Consider the following 18976-nt stretch of genomic DNA (forward strand, 5'->3'; position numbering starts at 1 on the left):
TCAATAGCATTCTTGCAGCTCATCAAGAAATCAATATTCAACACCAGCAATGATAATGAGCAAACAAAGAGAGAGTTTTAAAAGGTGTCTATGTTTCTCTTAAAATCTGATCTACTATTAACACTATTCCAGTGCAAACAATGCAGTTACCTTTACGTTCAAAGCTTTCTTCCCTAAGGATGCAGACCAGTGCAAGAAATTTTGTCACCTCCTTTAAATAGAGGACTGTTGTATTGTTCAACTTAATGATTGCCATGGACTCCTTGTCGTAGGCGCTGCCGCTGCCGTCTTCCTTTAAGCTATGTAAGAAAAAGAAAGAAAAGTTTTTACATTCCTACAGAAGTCTGATAACCTTTAGGTATGCGTTGTTTTAGTGAAACAGACATCCTTTGAAAAAAGTGTCTGTCCATTTTTCTTGGAAGCTCACAATAAGTCAGGAGGATAAAAAAAAATAAAAAATTAGCTTTTCTTCCAGTTCTAGTTGCCATATTCAGATATGTTCAAGCCTTTAAACAAACTAGTTTTCCTTTACAGTGAGCTGAAAGCCAAATGCAGTTCCTGGATCCAGCCAACTACAAGCTAACAGCAACAATTTACAGCCCCCTCCAAAAATAAAGGTCCATTTTTGTTTCAACACCTATTGACCGTCTCAAAATTGCATTTTTCATCCAGGTTCCTTCTGCAGTGTGGCACAACTATAATGGCAAGGCTAGGCAAAGCAGGGTGGAAAGGAATGCAACTCTGTAACCCCCCCCCCTTCAAGGCATTTGTGAAAGCTCCCAGCATCATAGTCCCAGATGGGGGGCAAATATTGAGCAAGCTGGAAACCAGAAAAAAAAAAAAAAAAAAAAAGGAGCAATGCCAGGAGCTTTGCAGGTATCTGGGGTTTATTATTAAAGGTTAATATTTGTAGGGCACTGCAAGTGGGAGCAGAACGTTACAACTGTATTTATTTATATTTCTTCATATACCGCCCATTAATTGTCTAAGCGGTTTGCATTCAGGTACTCAGACATTTGTCCCTCTCTGTCCTGGTGGACTCACAATCTATCTAATATACCTGAGGCAATGGAGGATTAAGTGACTTACCCAGGGTCACAAGGAACAGCATGGGGCTTGAACCCACAACTTCAGGGTGCTGAGGCTTTAGCTGTAACCAGTAGGCCATGTTTATAAACTAACCCCTTCCCTTTTTTTTTTTTTTTACAAAGCCATGTTAGGTTTTTTGGTTTTTTTTTAATCGTCGGCAACAGTGGTACTAGTCCAACGTTCAAAGAATTCCTACGAGCATCAGAGCTAATACCACCGCGGCTGGCAATAAAAAAGCCCAACGCGGCTTCATAAAGGGGGGAGGGGGGGTAAGTTTGAACAAACCCTAATGAAGTCTGAAAACGAAACTCGAATCTAAGTTTTTGACACTATATTCTATTCTTCAATGCAAGGCTCTAGAGGGTCAGTGGTTCTGTCTATTCATACTCTTGATTTTCCCTCTCTCCTTAAAGGATGACAAAGGGATGGTTTCCCGCTGTTATCTGTGGAGACAGTGACAAATTCTGTCACCGTGTCATTCTCTACATTACTCACCATTGTAAAGCACTGTTTCTACCCTCCCCCTTCCACCTCTTGCACAATAGAGACCCAACCTTATATATGCGTACATATACTGAACAACGATCATTACAGAAAATAAACTAAAGATATCTGTAGGCCCAGTGGTTACATCTGCCACCTTGCACGCTCCCTACTTAGGGGTCCACAATTTCTAAGCACTTGTTGCCATCTTATGCGTGTGTAAATAAAGAGAGTTTCCTTACCCTCCAAACATTTGGTCTACTCACCCATATATACACGATACATCAATTACAACATCTATCATATCGCAACATAATTCATAGGACTGCATATCCACTGGTGAGCTATCCGTCGCTATGTAGATTTTGCTGACGACATCAAAAAGGAAAGCTTTTTCAATACCCGAATTCTACCAACCAAAACAAAAGGAGCAGAAGGAGAGGGTCAAATAGCATATGTTGAATACATCAAACTAAGTTATCTTGCATGCTGAGATCGAGTCACAGTAGACAAAGTCTCAAAACATCCAAATATCCCATGGTATTTCAAACTAGTTCTGCTTCATTCTGTCTTGCTTTGAATTTTTATGTGGTGCTGTGGAGTAACGCAAGTGCTGGGATCTCAAGAGGGGCCAACATTCATTCTTTAACTCTGAACGAATGAAAAGGCAAAGCCACGGGCTCTCCGTGTAAACCTCGATCTAAACACACACAAGGATTCAAATCAAACATATTAGCCTCTCCACTAATAACTAATACCATCATGGTACACTGATCCAGAAGCGAACTGAAAAAAAACGAAAAAAAACAAAACAGCTGTTTAATCACCACACTTACTGAAATAAATATGTTGAGCAGATTTTCCAATGTCGGAAGCTGTGGGATGAGCTTCTGTACTACTTTGCTGAATGCTTCAAATATTGAGTGGTCATAGATACTAGTCAGATAAAAGCTGAAAGATAAAAGGGTGTACTTTTAATAATGGCTGCATCAAGGTCAAATTTTCAGGTTCCATCGTTCATCATCAAATATGAAAAATTAAGAAGTACACTTCTCCCTCCGTATTCGCTGTGATAGGGAATTAACAGACCCACGAATACAGAAAAACCGCACATAACTTTTTCATATGTTATTCACTTTTTTTTTGTTTTTTTTTAATTAAAACCATCGTGAATAGGATGAAAGCGCAAATAACATGGTGGGAGACCCAGCCTGTTACTGAAGGAGAGGCAAAACATGGTGAAGAAAGTGCCGGGAATCGGCGGTTTTCTCTGTAAACGCTTGGAATCAGCGATTTCTCTATGCAAGCCGACGGAATTTGGGGAGGGAGGAGCCAGCAAGCTAAAACCCGCAAATAATCGAAACCACGATTGCTGAAATTGCGAATGAGGAGGGAGAAGTGTACCCAATTATAGTCCTCAGCGACTAAGAACTAAATCTGAACAGCTACTAAGAGCGTTTTTGCTTTCGTTATAAAAAGCAAAGTGTTTTAAGAGAGTGTTTTCAAATGCTTGGGGTTTGATTTGAGCTGGCCTATGTGGGCTGGGTTTAAAAAAGGTTTAGGACATGCTTCTGGAGAAAAGTCCATAAAAAAACAAAACAAAACAGCAACACACTTAAGCTAGACCTTGGGAAAGCCACTGCTTATCCCTGGGTCAGCAGCATAGAATGTTGCTACTTTTTGGGATCCCACCAGGTGCCTGTGACTTGGATTGGCTAGATGGACCTTTGGTCTGACTCAGTATGGAAATTCTTAAGACAGCAAGGGCTCCTTTTACGAAGGTGCGCTAGCGTTTTGAGCACGCGCTAGCCAAAAAACTACCACCTGCTCAAGGGGCGGTGGTAGCGGCTAGCACGCGCAGCATTTTAGCGCGCGCTATTCCACGCGTTAAGGCCCTAACGCACTTTCATAAAAGGAGCCCCAAATATACAGAAGTAATATGATCACCAGAACTGCCGCGCCACACAGTTTCTTCCGTTGTTCTAATATTTTAAAAGTAATTTTTATTCATTTGGCCTCAGAGCCGCCACTCCCGCCCTTGGAACAAACTTTGTTCACGCGGGACGCTTTACGTGTGCGTGACCTCACCGGCCTTTTACTTTTTACTATTCAACATCTCAATCACTTTGTGAATAATTTTACTTAACATTGTCCAAAGAATTTTTATTTATATATCTTATTCCCCCATAATTTTAGGGTCCAATCATTATATTTATATCACTTTCCACTTATCTTATTAATGACTTGGGAGGGCTGGATCCGACATGTTTGGCCATAGCTGTTACGAGGATCCCACCAGAGTCACCGTCGTCACCCGACTCGCTACAATTTAAGCTCACGTAAAGCTTCCCACATGAACAAAGGGCGGTGGAGTGGTGGCTCCGAGGCCAAATAAATAAAAATTACTTTAAAAATAAGAAGCTGTGTGTAGCGGCAGTTCTGGTGATCATATTACTTCTGTATATTTGATGTCGGGTTGCTGGAAAATCTGTAGTTAAAAAGGACCATCTTTAATATTGAATTCATAAGACATGACACATCAGCTATCAGTTTCTGAAAGTCAGCAAAACCCCTTTTCCAACTTCTGTCAGCCAACCTCAAAATCATTCTAGGTTCAAAAGCACAACGGGAATTTCTTCAGTCTGCAACAATTCTGTTTTTTAAAATATGTTTTGATGCATACAGACCAAGACACAGTGACCATTACCAGTGATTTAATAGGTCAGAAAACCAAATCCATAATGGCACTTCATGAACCCTACCACAGGTTCTTCAAAGTACAGAAGGCAGACAAGGCTTGAGTTTTGTGTCTAGTATTATATGTGTATATATCTAGGACGATGGATTTAGTATAAAAGTGTGCCTATAAGTAGGATAACTTATGTGCATATAAGTAGGATGATCGATTATGGCATAAAAATGCTGGTATTAACACATCACAGAAGCTCTTTGTAACTCTGCACTGTAACACCTCTACAGAATCTCATGTATTGTAACATACATTTATTTATTTTTATGGTTTTATATCCCATCTTCCCAGGGGAGTTCAGAATGGGTTACAAGTTTACATACATACATAAAGTGTTTTTATACAAGATGTTGGCAAGCCTGGCATGGCAGGACATTGTCTGACAGAGATGGCAAAAGAGTCAACAAAGCATGGCAAAACCCAACATAACATGGTATAGTGAGATTATAGTATGACAAGCATTGTATGACAAAATATAGCATGGCAAACATAGCATGACAAAAATTGTATTACAAGCAAGGTCGACATAGCTTGGCAACCATAGTATTATATATACAAAACATGGCATGGCAAACATAGCATGGTATATATATTTTACAAGTGTGGCTAACCTAGTATGACATGACAGTATGGTATGTTACAAGGTAGAACCTAGCGTGGTAGACATGGGATGGCAAACACTGTGTAATGGGCATAGCATGAGAATGTAGCACAGTAGACGTAGTGTGGTAATCATGGCATGAAAGATACAATGTATAGTATAGTAGAATGAGAAAGGTGACCGTATGACGAAATGTGGCAAACCATTGTCTGACAAAGCGTGGTGTGGTTGAACTTAGTATATAGTAGACAGAACAGTGGGATCTTGCACAGTGGAGGCTGCATATTATACCACAGGAAGCGACTTGGTAGGGTAGAGCATTATATGATAGGTAATATAAAGTGCAACAGTTAACGGTATGGTGGGCAAAGCGCATCAGCATTTGAGACTCGTGACAGCGAAGGGCTGGTACTCTTCTTTGTAAGGTTTGGAAATTTGGGTAGGTACATTCTCAAGGGAAGAGATGAGTTTTTATTGCCTTCTTGAAGTTCAGTATACCTTCTAATAATCATGCAAAGAAATGCAGAGTAATGCATTTGGGGATTAATAATCGGAAGGTACCGTATATGCTGGGAGGTGAGAAGCCGATATGCACGGACGGGGAGAGGGACCTTGGGGTGATCGTGTCCGAAGATCTAAAGGCGAAAAAACAATGTGACAAGGCAGTGGGCTGCTGCCAGAAGGATGCTGGGCTTTATAAAGAGAGAGGCGTAGCCAGTAGAAGGAAGAAGGTGTTGATGCCCCTGTACAGGTCATTGGTAAGGCCCCACTTGGAGTATTGTGTTCAGTTTTGGAGACCGTATCTGGCGAAGGATGTAAGAAGACTTGAAGCGGTCCAGAGGAGGGTGACAAAAATGATAGGAGGCTTGTGCCAGAAGACGTATGAGGAGAGACTGGAAGCCCTGAATATGTATACCCTAGAGGAAAGGAGGGACAGGGGAGATATGATTCAGATGTTCAAATACTTGAAAGATATTAACATAGAACAAAATCTTTTCCAGAGAAAGGAAAATGGTAAAACCAGAGGACATAATTTGAGGTTGAGGGGTGGTAGATTCAAGAACAATGTTAGGAAATTCTACTTTACGGAGAGGGTGGTGGAGAGGAAAACGGTGACTGAGTTCAAAGAAGCGTGGGATGAACACAGAGGATCTAGAATCAGAAAATAATATAATATTGAACCAAGGCCAGTATATGGCCGTTTGCGGGAGGATTGGCTGGAGAGGACTTCAATGGCTGGGAGGTTTAGATGGGATGGAGTAGGTTTTAACGGAGATTTCGGCAGTTGGAACCCAAGCACAGTACCGGGTAGAACTTTGTATTCTTGCCCAGAAATAGCTAAGAAAAAACTTAAAAAATTTTAATTGAATCAGGTTGGGCAGACTGGATGGACCATTCAGATCTTTATCTGCCGTCATCTACTATGTTACTATGTGGGTAAGTAGCTTGTTCCAGAGGTGCGTGTAGGTAGTGCGTGTAAGATCTTTTCCAGGCACTCTCAAGGCTGAGGGAAAGTCCCAAGGGCGTGCGTAATCGTTTTTCTTCTTGCAAGCGGAGTGATCATTTTGGGGTGTAGGTTAGTAATTTTGTTTGCCATATAGGCTGGTACCATGTCATGGAAGAGTTTATAGGCCATTACTAGGCCTTGTTTATCAATCCACAGCCAGAGGGTAGCGCAGGGGTGATCAGGTCTCGTATGTGAAGATTTTTCAGGAGTCAGATGGCGGTGTTTTGTATTCGTTTTAGTCGATGGGCGTTTTTTTTGTAGTGAGCCCATTTAGGAGCATGTTGCAATAGCCCATATGAGGACAAAAACATATAGTAGCTGAGCGAAGTCCATTGTCTGATTTTTCATAGCTGCCAGAGGTAATAGAACGAGATGGACACTACTTGGAAGATATGGTTAGAGAGCGAAAGGTCGCGGTCGATGATCACCCTAAGGCTGTATTATTTTGTCTTTGGTCGTTAGAGTGGCAAATTCCCAGGAGATCGACGGACGTGTAAGTTTGGGGTCATATCTTCTTATCCAGAGGGGTTCGGTTTTTGCCACATTTAGTTGCAGCTTGTTTTGGGTCATCAAGCTTTTTATTTCTGAGAGGCAGTTGTGTAGTTTGGAGCGTCTCGGTTTAAGCCTAGCGGTAGGTACATTTGTATGTCGTCAGGAAACGAGTGGATCTTTATTTGGTATTTTGAGGCAATGTCTTATCACCAGTCTGATATAGAGGCTGAAAGCCAAAGAGGATAGGAGGACGCCCTGCGATACTCCATTTTTTTTATTGGTTTAGGTCGCAATAGAGTAATTTAAGTAGGACACTTTGGATACTATGGCTCAGGAACAAAGAAAACCATTGGAGCGCTTGATCATTTATTCCAATGGCTGAGAGTCTGGCAAGGTCAATGGTATCGAAGGCGGCACTGAGGTCTAGAAGGACCAGTAGCCCATCGTTTTCTTTGTCTAGTATGTTCCTGAATCCAGATTGTTGTGGGAAGAGGGCGTTCTGTCTGTTGACAAAGGCCAGGAGTTACGATAATACAGTCTTATCAAGGATCTTGGAGATGAAGAGAAGGTTGAAGACTGAACTGTAGTTGCTGGATTCATTCAGATCCAGTGTAATTTTTTTTTTTTAAGACCTCTACAGAAGCTCATATATTGTTAACACCTCACAGAAACTCTTTGTAACTCTGTATTGTAACACCTCTACAGAAGCTCGTGCAAACTGCTCTGAATTGATTCCCCAGTCATTAGTAGCAGTATAGCATCTTTCAATAAACATAAACAAAAGGGTGCCTATTCCAACACAAAGATCGTTAACACCATGACATGCGTCTTCTGAGGTTTCACAAGATTAAAATCAAGGTAATATACAACTAAAGGCTATGAAAAAAAATGTACTCTTGTTTCTAGATGCACAATGGACATCACTCACCTAAGGTGGAGTTTTTCTAATCCAGCATCTGCAAGATCATCGTTCGCCCTCTGATGAATGTCCCTTTGGGTCTCTATTTTATGATCATCTGACAAGCCATCAACTTTGTGAATGAAAACCTCAAAGTTCATGTCAGGGTTTACTTTGTAGGCTTTAGAAACGGTTATGTGAAGTCTCGTCAATGCTTCCATGTAGTCATCCTGGGAAAGTGCATCATTAGGACATACAAATATTGGAATAAGCATCCCATCCCCCATTAATCTTAAAAGTAGTTACAACTGCTTGAATGAAACCTGGTTTAGACATTGCCTGTGACATACAGGGCTGTGATTTAGTCTTATTTCAATCCAAAATAAACTACTTAAGTTAAGCACTATTTCTGGACTAGCCAGTGGCTAACATAGTAAAATAATTAGGTAGTTGTTACATTCTTTGCTTATTCGACTTTCCCCAGAAGGCTTCTCTCTAAAAAAGCAACATACTTATTGATAGACGAGAGATTTAGGCCACCCAATCTTCAGAAGCCCACTGAAATTAAGCAGCCATATCATTGGCACCACTTGCGATATATTTAAACACATTTTTAAGCTTGGTTTTAAATCGTGGACTCCTTTGCATTCATGCGTTAGGGTCTAGCTTAAATCTTGTATATTTTTTTTCTTATGAGATCATTAGACAAATATGGAGACCAAAGCCATAACCTGTAAACTTCTCGACATCAATAAGTAGCAAAGAAAAGCATTTAGCCATCTCTGCACAAAGAATCCTACAGATTAAGTTCTCTATATTCATATCCACCATACCTGAGCATCAATAACATATATTAACGCTCCTGTTCCTCGGAAGATCATTTCATAGTCAAAAGTTGGATCAAAGAAATCTACTTGGCCAGGAAAGTCCCATATCTGGAAATTCACAAAGGAGCTGTTGGAAATGTCATCCTTGTAAATTTTATTGGTGCTCTCCAAGAAAAGTGTCTCATTGGGTGACATTTTGTGAAAGACTACCTAGTGAGACAAGAAAAATAAGATGCAGGATTAATTCGTTTCTCACAATAAACCAAAGTCTCCCATATTTCTCCAGCTCAGGAAGCAGACTCTAGATTTGTAAGCAAAAACACACTTGGGCTGGATCATGCGAAGAACATTTTCAAACTGCAAATTAGCTCTCTCAAGAACAAGACGTTGCACCCAAAGCTAAAAGAACTCGCTTTCCAGGAGTTACACACATTCATGAATGTTTGTAAGTTTGAATCCAACACAACAACACAAAGTTAAGAGTTATTAGCTAGACATACATGCACACATGATCTCACAATCTTCTCTCTTCAGAAGGAAAATCGAGACCAAACCTTTAACATGGGGATGTGTTTATGCTGTAAATGGTGATTAAGAAACCGATCCACTTGAAAGGCTAAGTTTGAGAAACTAATCAGGTGTCAAAATGAAAAACACCGAGGAAAGACCAGTTTTCTTCTATCAATGTCACATCATAAAGAGATGATGGAGACAAAGTATGTATCTGAATTTAAGAAAGCCTGGAACAAGCACATGGAATATCTTAGGGAGAGAAGCAGATAGTGGATGCTGCAGATGGGAAGACTTTAAGGGCCATTTTGCCTTTATCTGCTCTCATGTTTCCATGTTGCATGCATTTGTGGTACTCATTATACTGCCGTGCCCTGAAAAAAATAATACGTGGTCTCCAACACCAAAGACAAGACTCACTATTGTGGCTCAAGCTGCAAGTTCATCAAAAGCCCCTTAATTCTTAAAGGGCTCATTCACTGTGATTCCATGAAAATTCTGGAGATACATTTAAAATACCAAGGCATTTCACAAATACTAAGCCTAAAAACACATTAAGAAAAAGTAAAACAAAAAGATTTGTTTTCAAACTAGCAGCCTGGTCAAAAAGGTTGCCACCTATCTCCGATAGCACTGTGTGTGCTTAAGACTCTAATTCCCCCCTTCCCACAAAACCACGCAAGAGGTTTTTAGCACCAGCTGGCGTGCTGAACGCTCTGCGCTGCTCCTACAGTCATAGAGTTCCTATGAGCATCGGAGCAGAGCACTGAGCGCACCGACCGGCACTAAAAACCTCTTGCATGGTTTTGTAAAAGGGGAGTAAATAAAAGAGAGATGGCTAATACTTATTTTGCAGATGTCTAAAAACCATGAAACAATGAGCATGCTTAAAAAACACACAGCTTAGAATGCAGTACAAGCAAATAAGCAACCCCGACAAATATTAAGTTATCATTGAAATTCAGATATGCAAAACTGTTTTTTTGATGTGTGTTGTTTTTTTTTTTTTTAAATCTTGGTTTATTTATTGAGATTATAAGCATGCAATGCAAAGAAAGAAAGATTAAAAAAAATAAATCACAAGATAAAGAAAAATTCCAAAAAGGAAAAGAGAATGTGGGGAACCAATAAGACAACTCCGTCAGGCTACACTGCTCAGTTTCAAGATAGCTGAAATATTCTCTTTCAAATACACTTCTCCTTCCGTATTCGCTGTGATAGGGGATTAACAGAAACACGAATACAGAAAAACCACAAATAACTTTTTCTTATGTGATTCGCTGTTTTCTATTAAAAAACATCGTGAATATGGTGAAACCGTGAAAAACATGGTGGGAGACCCGACCTTTTCCTAAAGGAGAGGCTGAAGAAAGTGCTGGGAATCAGCGATTTCTCTATACGAGCTGATGTAACCCATTGGTCTCTGGATTCATCTGCAGCTGTTGCTAAGGAAACCGCGAATACGGAGGGAGAAGTGTACCTTAACTTTTACTAGTTATTTCTATAGTGCTACTAGATGTGCGATTTCTCTTGCATTTGCAAATTTCAGAACATATTGTTGACCTACTTCTCTAGACCAGTGTCTCAAATTTTTTTAGCTCTGGCACACTAAATGGAGCACGTTTTTCACAGCACATTATAACTGAAATTATAAAATTGCAAAACCAACAAAAAATTTAATGAATTTAAAGTTCTTTAAGCTATGTTTGGGTAATTGTAACAATGGTGAAACTAAAGTAGATAGAATTGCTAATTAACGTGATAGATGTGCTTGTTTTTGAGTGCAAATTAACTCACAACATGGCTCGATAGTTGACACGCAAACGCGCATTTCATCACCAATCATCTGCAGTCGTTCTCTTCTTTTTTTCAAATTTCTATCGGAGCTGAAATTCCATGTTTACAAAGATAAGATGATCTAAACCAGGGGTGCCCAATACGTCGATCGCGATCGACCGGTCGATCGGGAAGGCAATGCCAGTCGATCGCGGAGCTCATCCCGAGTTCCGTGATAGACTTGTGTTGCCGTCCCAATCGACCAGCCGATCAGCCTTCCTCTCCCCAAGGTTCCCCACCGGTCATCACTTCATGCACACTCATTCTTGCTGCGCCCTTCCTGCCCGACTGGCAGAACCCGTCTTCCGACTGGGGGATGATGTCACTTCCTTTGGGAGAAGGCGGGAGGGAGGTCTAGGGAAGTCACGACCCTGGAGAGCTGAGCGCCGGCTTCCCCTGGTGGAATCGACGGTCGGGGGCAGGAGGTGCTCTGCCCAAAAATGCCGAAGCTGCTGCTGCTGCTCTGTCGTCTTGAGCCTGAAAATGGGAAGTTGAGCGTCGTGCTAAAAAGAGACTGGAACGGCTCTCACGGAAGACTGGCTTTTTTTCTTTTCCTCGGCCCTGGAGGTCCGGAGATTTGGGCCTGCAGAAGCCTCAAGCTGACCAGCATTCCTCTCCCCGACATCAATTCTGACATTGGAGAGGAATTTCTGGGCCAGCCAATCGCTGCCTGGCTGGCCCGGAACTTCCTCTCCGACATCAGAATTGAAGGGGAGCAGAATACTGGTCGTGCAAGGCTTCTGCATGGAGAGCTTGGGAGGCAGTGGCTTGGAGGCCTGTTCCCCGGTGGCGACGGCAAACCTAGTGGCTTGGGGGAGGGCAGGGAGAAAGAAACAAAGGGGGCAGGCAGGGAGACAGAAAGAAAAAGGGAACAGGGAGACAGAAAGAAAGTGGGCATGGAGAGAGAGAGAAAGAAAGAACAGGAGGCAGGGAGAAAAAAAGAAAAAGTTGGGGGAGAGAATGAGGTCTGGAAGAGAGAAAGCATATAGGAGGCTGAAAGAAGGGAATAAATATTGGCTGCAGGAGTGGGCTGAAGTCAGATGTCAGAAGAAGTGCAGCCAGAGTGAAGTGAGAAGAAGTCAGAAGAAAGTGCAACCAGAGACTCATGAAATCACCAAACAAAAGTAGGAAAAATGATTTTATTTTCAATTTAGTGATCAAAATGTGTCTGTTTTGAGAATTTATATCTGCTGTCTATATTTTGCACTATGCCTCCCTTTTACTAAACCGCAATAGCGGTTTTTAGCGCAGGGAGCCTATGAGCGTCGAGAGCAGCATGGGGCATTCAGCACAACTCCCTGCACTAAAAACTGCTATGTGGTTTAGTAAAAAGGGAGGGGCTATATTTGTCTATTTTTGTATGGTTGTTATTGAGATGACATTGCATAGAGTCATCTGCCTTGACCTCTTTGAAAAAAACCCGGAATATGAATGATAATTAACATTTTCTCTGCCTTTCAGTGTGCTTTGTGGGGGTTTTTTTTTTAATTTTATTGTTGGTAGATCATTTTGACTTGATCATTTTAAAAGTAGCTCGCAAGCCCAAAAAGTGTGGGCACCCCTGATCTAAACAGTAACAAAGCCTTGATTGCTTTGTTGCTCAATAAAAAATAAAAATTATTTACCGTTGGTTTTCAAGGATCAATCACATCAAAGAATGTGCTGGTCTAGGCGGTTGTTTCCTTACGCACACAAATGCTCATAATATTGACTCTTGCATACATGATAACCATGTCATCTATTCTAATGTAGACTTATGAAGGGAATTTTTAAAAATACAGTAAAAATTCTGGAATCTCTCATGGCACACCCAGAATCTCGTCGGGGCACATCACTGTGCCTTGGCACACAGATTGAGACACTGCTCTAGAGCAGAGGTTCTTCACACATGGTATGCGTACCCTTAGCCGCTTGTTGGTGGTGCGCACTGCGCAGGTCTCCCACCTCCCTTCCTGCTCAATAGCCACCAGGGCTCCCATACCCTCTTTCCTGCCTGCCGGCCTCCAACGAAGACGCTGCCCACTGAGGATCCCATGCCCTCTTTCCTGCCCGCTCCCCTCCACCAAAGCCAACCCAGAAGGTTCCCTATGATGTCAGAGCCAAGGTCAGGGAGAAGCCTTCCGGGTCAGCGGAGGATCTCAGTTACCTCCTTTCAGCTGGGCTGCTGCTCCTTCCAGCCTTCAGCGGCATAGACCCCTGAGAAACCCCACTATTTACCCTTCTCCATTGAGAATACTGACCATTTAAACCTACTCTGTTTTCTGCCTTTCAACCCGTTCTAAAAATCAATAATAGGACATTACCTCCTACCCCATGACTTTCTAATTTCCTCAGAAGTCTTTCATGTGGCGCTTCATCCTAAAACCTTTGTTACAATCCTAAGAAATTAACGTGCTTTTCTTATGAATAGCTCTCCGATGCCCTCTAGCAGGCTGATCAGCCAAAAGAGAAGATGCTTATAGATTTGAAGCACCTTCATAAGACAAAACTCAGGCAACACCAACAAAAGGAAGAGGGGGGCAATATAGCCAAAAAGGATGGTGGAAACCTAGATGTGCAGAATTCTCCCACGATGCATGAAGAATCATAGTAGAGAAAAGAAAAGTTTGTATTTTATTTTTCCATAAAATCTCCTATCTATACCCCTTAGTAGATATACTAAAATACAGTAAGGTAGAGAATGAAAATGAAAATCCTAACTTCAGCCAGCTGTCCTCCCTTAGGCTTGATTTCTCCATTATCCCTCATGTCAGGGTCAATCCCACCAGCTTACCCTTTATCTACTGGCGCGGTGGATGAAGCTACAGCTTCAGTACCCTGGGGTTGTGGGTTCAAACCCCGACTTACTCCTTGTGACCCTGGGCAAGTCACTTGATCCTCCATAGCCCCAGGTACATTAGATAGATTGTGAGCCCATCGGGACAGACAAGGAAAATGTTGAGTACCTGTAAAACCACTTAGATAACCTTGATAGGCGGTATATAAACACCTAATAAAACTTGAAACTACTGTTCACTCCAAGATCAATCCAACCCTCATCTCCTTCTCGGCTCTTCAATTCTCTCACTTTACTTTGAGTTATGCTCAATAAATAGATACTCCAGGGAAGAAGGGTACTTGAGCAAGCAGACTAATTGGAGGGAGGGTTCTTGAGTGGGCAGACTTGTTGGGCCATCGGCCCTTTTCTGCCATCATGTTCTATATTTCTATGTCCCCAACACAATCCTGTCTCAAAACACCCCTAGTTCTCCATGTTCCTCCTGTCCCACAGGCTCAAAACCCCTCATTTCCCAGTTTCCTTACTTTCAGCTTGTTTCTCTGTCTCCCCCCTCCCTAGCTCTACCTCTGTACTCCCTGCTCTTTCAGTTCCACCTTTGTTGCATCCTTCTTACGTCTGGCCTGCAGGAAAATCCCTACCGCAGAAGCCTCCCTTCTTCCGCCCAAGTTGGTGGACACTGTTGTCCTTTCCTCAAGTCACCATGTGGAATTCCACACAAATTCTGTGCTCTGAAGAACTCCCGTATAAGTAAGCAAAATCAGGAGCTAGACATGCCTCAAAGTATAGGGGAAATAGCTGCCACTAGTGGGGTGGTGGCAGGTCTAGAAGAGAAACAGAATGGAAAATAAGAAGGGATATGTTAACAATCCTTTAATAGTTACTTCCTCCTCCTACGGACATACAGCATTATAATTACACAGCTAAACTCTAATAGGGAACTATATTCAAGAGACTGATACTGTCAAAGCTGAATCAGTGGTCAGGAGATGCTTGACTTGTTTTGCATATACTGAGGATTTGGAGAATGCCAGAAAGGAAATGCATACTGTCTTTGCAGGCCTAACATCCACTTAAGAGAACAAGAAAGCTGAGAATGGAAGATGCGCTGAATTTGGTCGAGACAAAAACACTTCTCCAAAGCCCATTTGGGACACTAAAGGGAAGATTCTCTAATGTTCACGGTAAAATCTGATGGGTTGCTGTGGCAGCCGTTATTGTAATAATTTCAAAAAGACGAGCCATTCTCAAAAAACCATGCATGCAAATGAGGTTTACGGAGGTTTGAGAAGCATCGCAAAATTTACATGTGATGAGTTGCTGGTGATAGGGATCGGTACATATGCAGAATTCACTACAAAAAGAGGCGTAAATGTGTGCATGTGCCAGGAAAAACAACGTCTAGGCACACCTATCATGTGTATGCCTTATTGGAGGGGAAGTGCAAGTGTCGCCTTTCCACAAGCGCACGCCTTTAATATAAATGTGTTCAAGAAGCAGGCTTTTGATTTCCCCCGCCCCCCCCCACAAATTCCCACAATCCCCCCACAATTCAAGTAAATCTTGTAATTTTTTTAAGTCAAATTTTATTATGAGCTACAGCCAGAAATACACGCCAGAGACGTGCTTTGCACAGTACTGGCACCCCTGGTCCAGTCGGTGATTCTTGGTCGCCAAAAGCCAGCACCGCGCATGGGGAATCACACGGCAATGATGGAGAATTGCCCAGAGTGCACCTTTGAATATTAATGAGCCCATTTCACTACCTTTTTAATATTTATGATCTTTTTGTAATACATTTGCATGGCAGAGTTGGAGTCTACACAGATAAATTAGGCAGTAAATCAATTTCAAGCGCAGTTTCACCAACGTCTTCATCGGTCTATTTTTTATACTTCTATCTATAACTCTATATTTGTTTATTTTTATTTTAAATTTTCAATACTCATCTCTTTCATGAAGCATAGCAGGGGTTCTTCGTTCCAACATAGGCTACATTTCGCCCAAAGGGCTTTATCAAGGTATTTCCCCTGACAATATAAAAGAGGTATATCAGGAATTTGACGGATAGGCTAAAATAATGACTCAAAGGTTTCAAGAAAGAGAGTACCCAAAGAAATCCATTAGGAAAGCTTACCTTCGGGCTAAATTTGCCCAGAGGTCCTTACTTATTCAAGAAAAAATGGTAAAAGATACAGATGATAATCTGATTTGTGTACTCCCTTAAACAGATATAAGTGGGAAATTCTTCCAATGTATTAAAGACCATTGGTCAGTATTGCAGCTTCATCCAAGTCTACAGCAATACCCGATTGTATCTTATAAGAGAGGACGGACTATAGGGGAAATATTATCTCTTCAGAAATTTGTGAAAAGGGGTGAAGTAGAGAAAGCTGACCAAATTTTTGCCCATAAAACCTGCGGGCAATGCCAATGGTGTATGCAAGCTATAGTGGGTCCAGAATGGACCCACCCAGGTACGAAGAAGGTCTTTAAATCAAGGATAAACACTTCATGTGTGAGCACTCAGGTAGTATATATTATCCAATGCCCGTGCGATTTGGTATATGTAGCTAGAACAAGCAGGAAAATCAATGTTAGGCTTACTGAACACAAATCTAAAATCAATACCGGGAGTCTGGATGCACCCCTTGTCCAACATTGGCAAGTGTTGAGGCATAAAATTACAGACATGATGGAGAATTATAGACTATATTGAAGTAGGGTGGAAATTATGTAGAACATTTAAATTTTAAAGAACAGAAATTGATTTTTTCACTAAATACTGTTAAACCACGGGGTCTTAACATGGAAGCAGAATGGATGTCATTAGTTTAAATAGCTTTGAAATCTGATTGGATGCGTGCTACGAGATCATTACGTTTAAATTCTTCTTAAAAAACGCCGCGGCCATGTTTGCTAAGGAAATCTGACGATACAGCACTCATGGAACCGGCATAATTAAGGTATTTGAAATAGCACTATAGGTTTAAATGTGCTTATTTAAATATATCGATCTTAGTCTAGTAAGGTTACCTCTTGAGACTTTTAAGTTATGCTCCTGAGGGATAAAACTGTTTGAAAAATAAATGCGGCTGAGTTATATTTACTGATATACCTCTTTTATATTGTCAGGGGAAATACCTCGATAAAGCCCTTTGGGCGAAACGTAGCCTATGTTGGAACGAAGAACCCCTGCTATGCTTCATGAAAGAGATGAGTATTGAAAATTTAAAATAAAAATAAACAAATATAGAGTTATAGATAGAAGTATAAAAAAATAGACCGATGAAGACGTTGGTGAAACTGCGCTTGAAATCTACATGCAGGCTACACCGCTGAGGTCTTATAGCGGGACTAAACCGTAAATAGCTAAGGTTGTTTGTGTTCTCTTATATTAGAGTTGGAGTCTGCCAGGAAGCTCGGGAAAGACCACGGTGAGTCGTTTTGATAATCGGCAGCTAAAATACATGCACGCTAAACCAGCTGGAACCGGGCGAGTGACCATCATTGAGGGCACAGTAAGTTTTGAGAATCTTCCTCTTTGTACAAGAGCATCTTCCAGACTCTAAGGGCACCTTTTACTAAGCTGCGATAGCGGTTTTAGCTCGCGCTGAATTGCCCCGCGCACTAGACCTTAACGCCAGCATTGAACTGGCTTTAGTTCTAGCCGCGTAGCACGGGTTTAGCACACACTAAAATTCTGCATGCGCTAAAAACGCTATCACAGCTTAGTGAAAGGAGCTCTAAATTATTTCCCTGGGATTGCAATGGGGTCTCCTATTCAACTCTTGATAGAAAGTCAAGCAAAGTCTAAAGAAAACATCTTTTAATGTTCAAAGACACAGAAATCACCAGCTGCGAGCCAGATCAGGCAATAGTTTGCTTTAACACAACTGCACAAGACTAGGTTTATACCTCCACGTGAGCTACAGTGAAAGGGGTTGGTTTTATACTCTGAGGGAATTCAGTAAATGGCGTCCAAGTTTAAGCGTTGGGATGATCCGCAATAAAGGGTGCTCTGCACAGAATGACCTATAACTTAGCATGCATCTAGGGTTGGATTCTGTTAATGGCACCTAAGTCTGCAGCGTCCAAAAAAATGGATGCGGGCTGCGTGTCAATCACCCTTAGGTGCCATTAACAGAATCACGGCTAATGGCGCCTACATTGCAGGCATCTAAATTCTTTAGTAAATCAAGCCTAACGGCGCCTAAGTTCTGCTCCACCTGTAACCACGCCCACTTAGGTGCAAGGCGCCATTAGGAGACCTGCTGGAGATGCGTTACTGGTGCCTCTTTTTTTAACCAGTTTTTAATTGGTTTTAAATGATGTGGTCAATTACTGCGTTGCTTAAAGACAATTAAAACAATTAAGTTAGGCAGCGGTAGGGTGCCTAAACTGGAACAAATCAACCAAAGGAGAACTCAGACTCTATTTACCCACCCTCCAATCAAAGGTACACAGTGCAAGAAGATGTATGACAACAAAACTTGATCACCTCATCTCCAACATGCTGACAACGACCGACTACAAATCATTTTGAAAAGAAATCAAAACCCTGTAATTCAAAAAATTTATCGAGAAATCCTAACACATCTCCATGACTATCCTCACTCTTGTAAATTTCCCAGCAACCTCTCAACCATGTGAACAGCACCCTAATTTGTAATTCTCCTGGAAATGTCCAGTTATCTTCTTCTGTATTCACAACTTCTGGTGACCAATACAGAATCTGAAGGATTATAGCTTGAATTTTTTTTTCCGATCCTGTCACGCAGTTCAAATGAAAAGCACAAAACTCCTTTTATCTAAGGTTGGCATTCCAAAAGCCTTGCCAACAGCCATGCTCGGGTTCAAAGGTTAGCAGTGGAGCTGTAATACTGGGAGAGCATCATCAGTAGGGCGGGCTCTACCAGATAATAAAAAGAGGCTTCTTCTGCCAGGTACTTGTGACCTGGATTGACCACTGTTGGAAACAGGATAGTAGGCAACAGAGACCCTTGGTCTGACCCAGTATGGCTATTCTTATGTTCTTATCAGTGCAGTGTTTCACTCATCTAATTGTGCAAGGCATCTGCAGCATGCTGGTCAGCTAAAAGCATTCTCCAAGCACAGTGACATTCACCGAGGACAATCTACTGTCAATTTTTATTGCTTCTTCTGCATCTACCAAGGTTCCCCTGACACCCTGAGGGAGAATGCTAG

The 18976-nt window shown here is 41.6% G+C and overlaps 1 protein-coding gene across 1 annotated transcript in view; it reads right to left on the reverse strand.

The window, feature by feature from the left end:
* RRAGC (Ras related GTP binding C) overlaps nucleotides 1-18976 on the reverse strand; it is a 39926-nt gene that overhangs the window by 2500 nt on the left and 18450 nt on the right. The window contains exons 2-6 of the mRNA XM_033957046.1: nucleotides 8653-8856; nucleotides 7850-8049; nucleotides 2409-2523; nucleotides 1839-1981; nucleotides 151-299 (exon numbers count right to left, since the gene is read on the reverse strand). Of these exons, the coding sequence (XP_033812937.1) occupies nucleotides 151-299; nucleotides 1839-1981; nucleotides 2409-2523; nucleotides 7850-8049; nucleotides 8653-8856 (811 nt within the window). The remainder of the gene's footprint in view (nucleotides 1-150; nucleotides 300-1838; nucleotides 1982-2408; nucleotides 2524-7849; nucleotides 8050-8652; nucleotides 8857-18976) is intronic.

The sequence above is a fragment of the Geotrypetes seraphini genome, chromosome 8 (genome assembly GCF_902459505.1).
Source record: "Geotrypetes seraphini chromosome 8, aGeoSer1.1, whole genome shotgun sequence".
Lineage (NCBI taxonomy): Eukaryota > Metazoa > Chordata > Amphibia > Gymnophiona > Dermophiidae > Geotrypetes > Geotrypetes seraphini.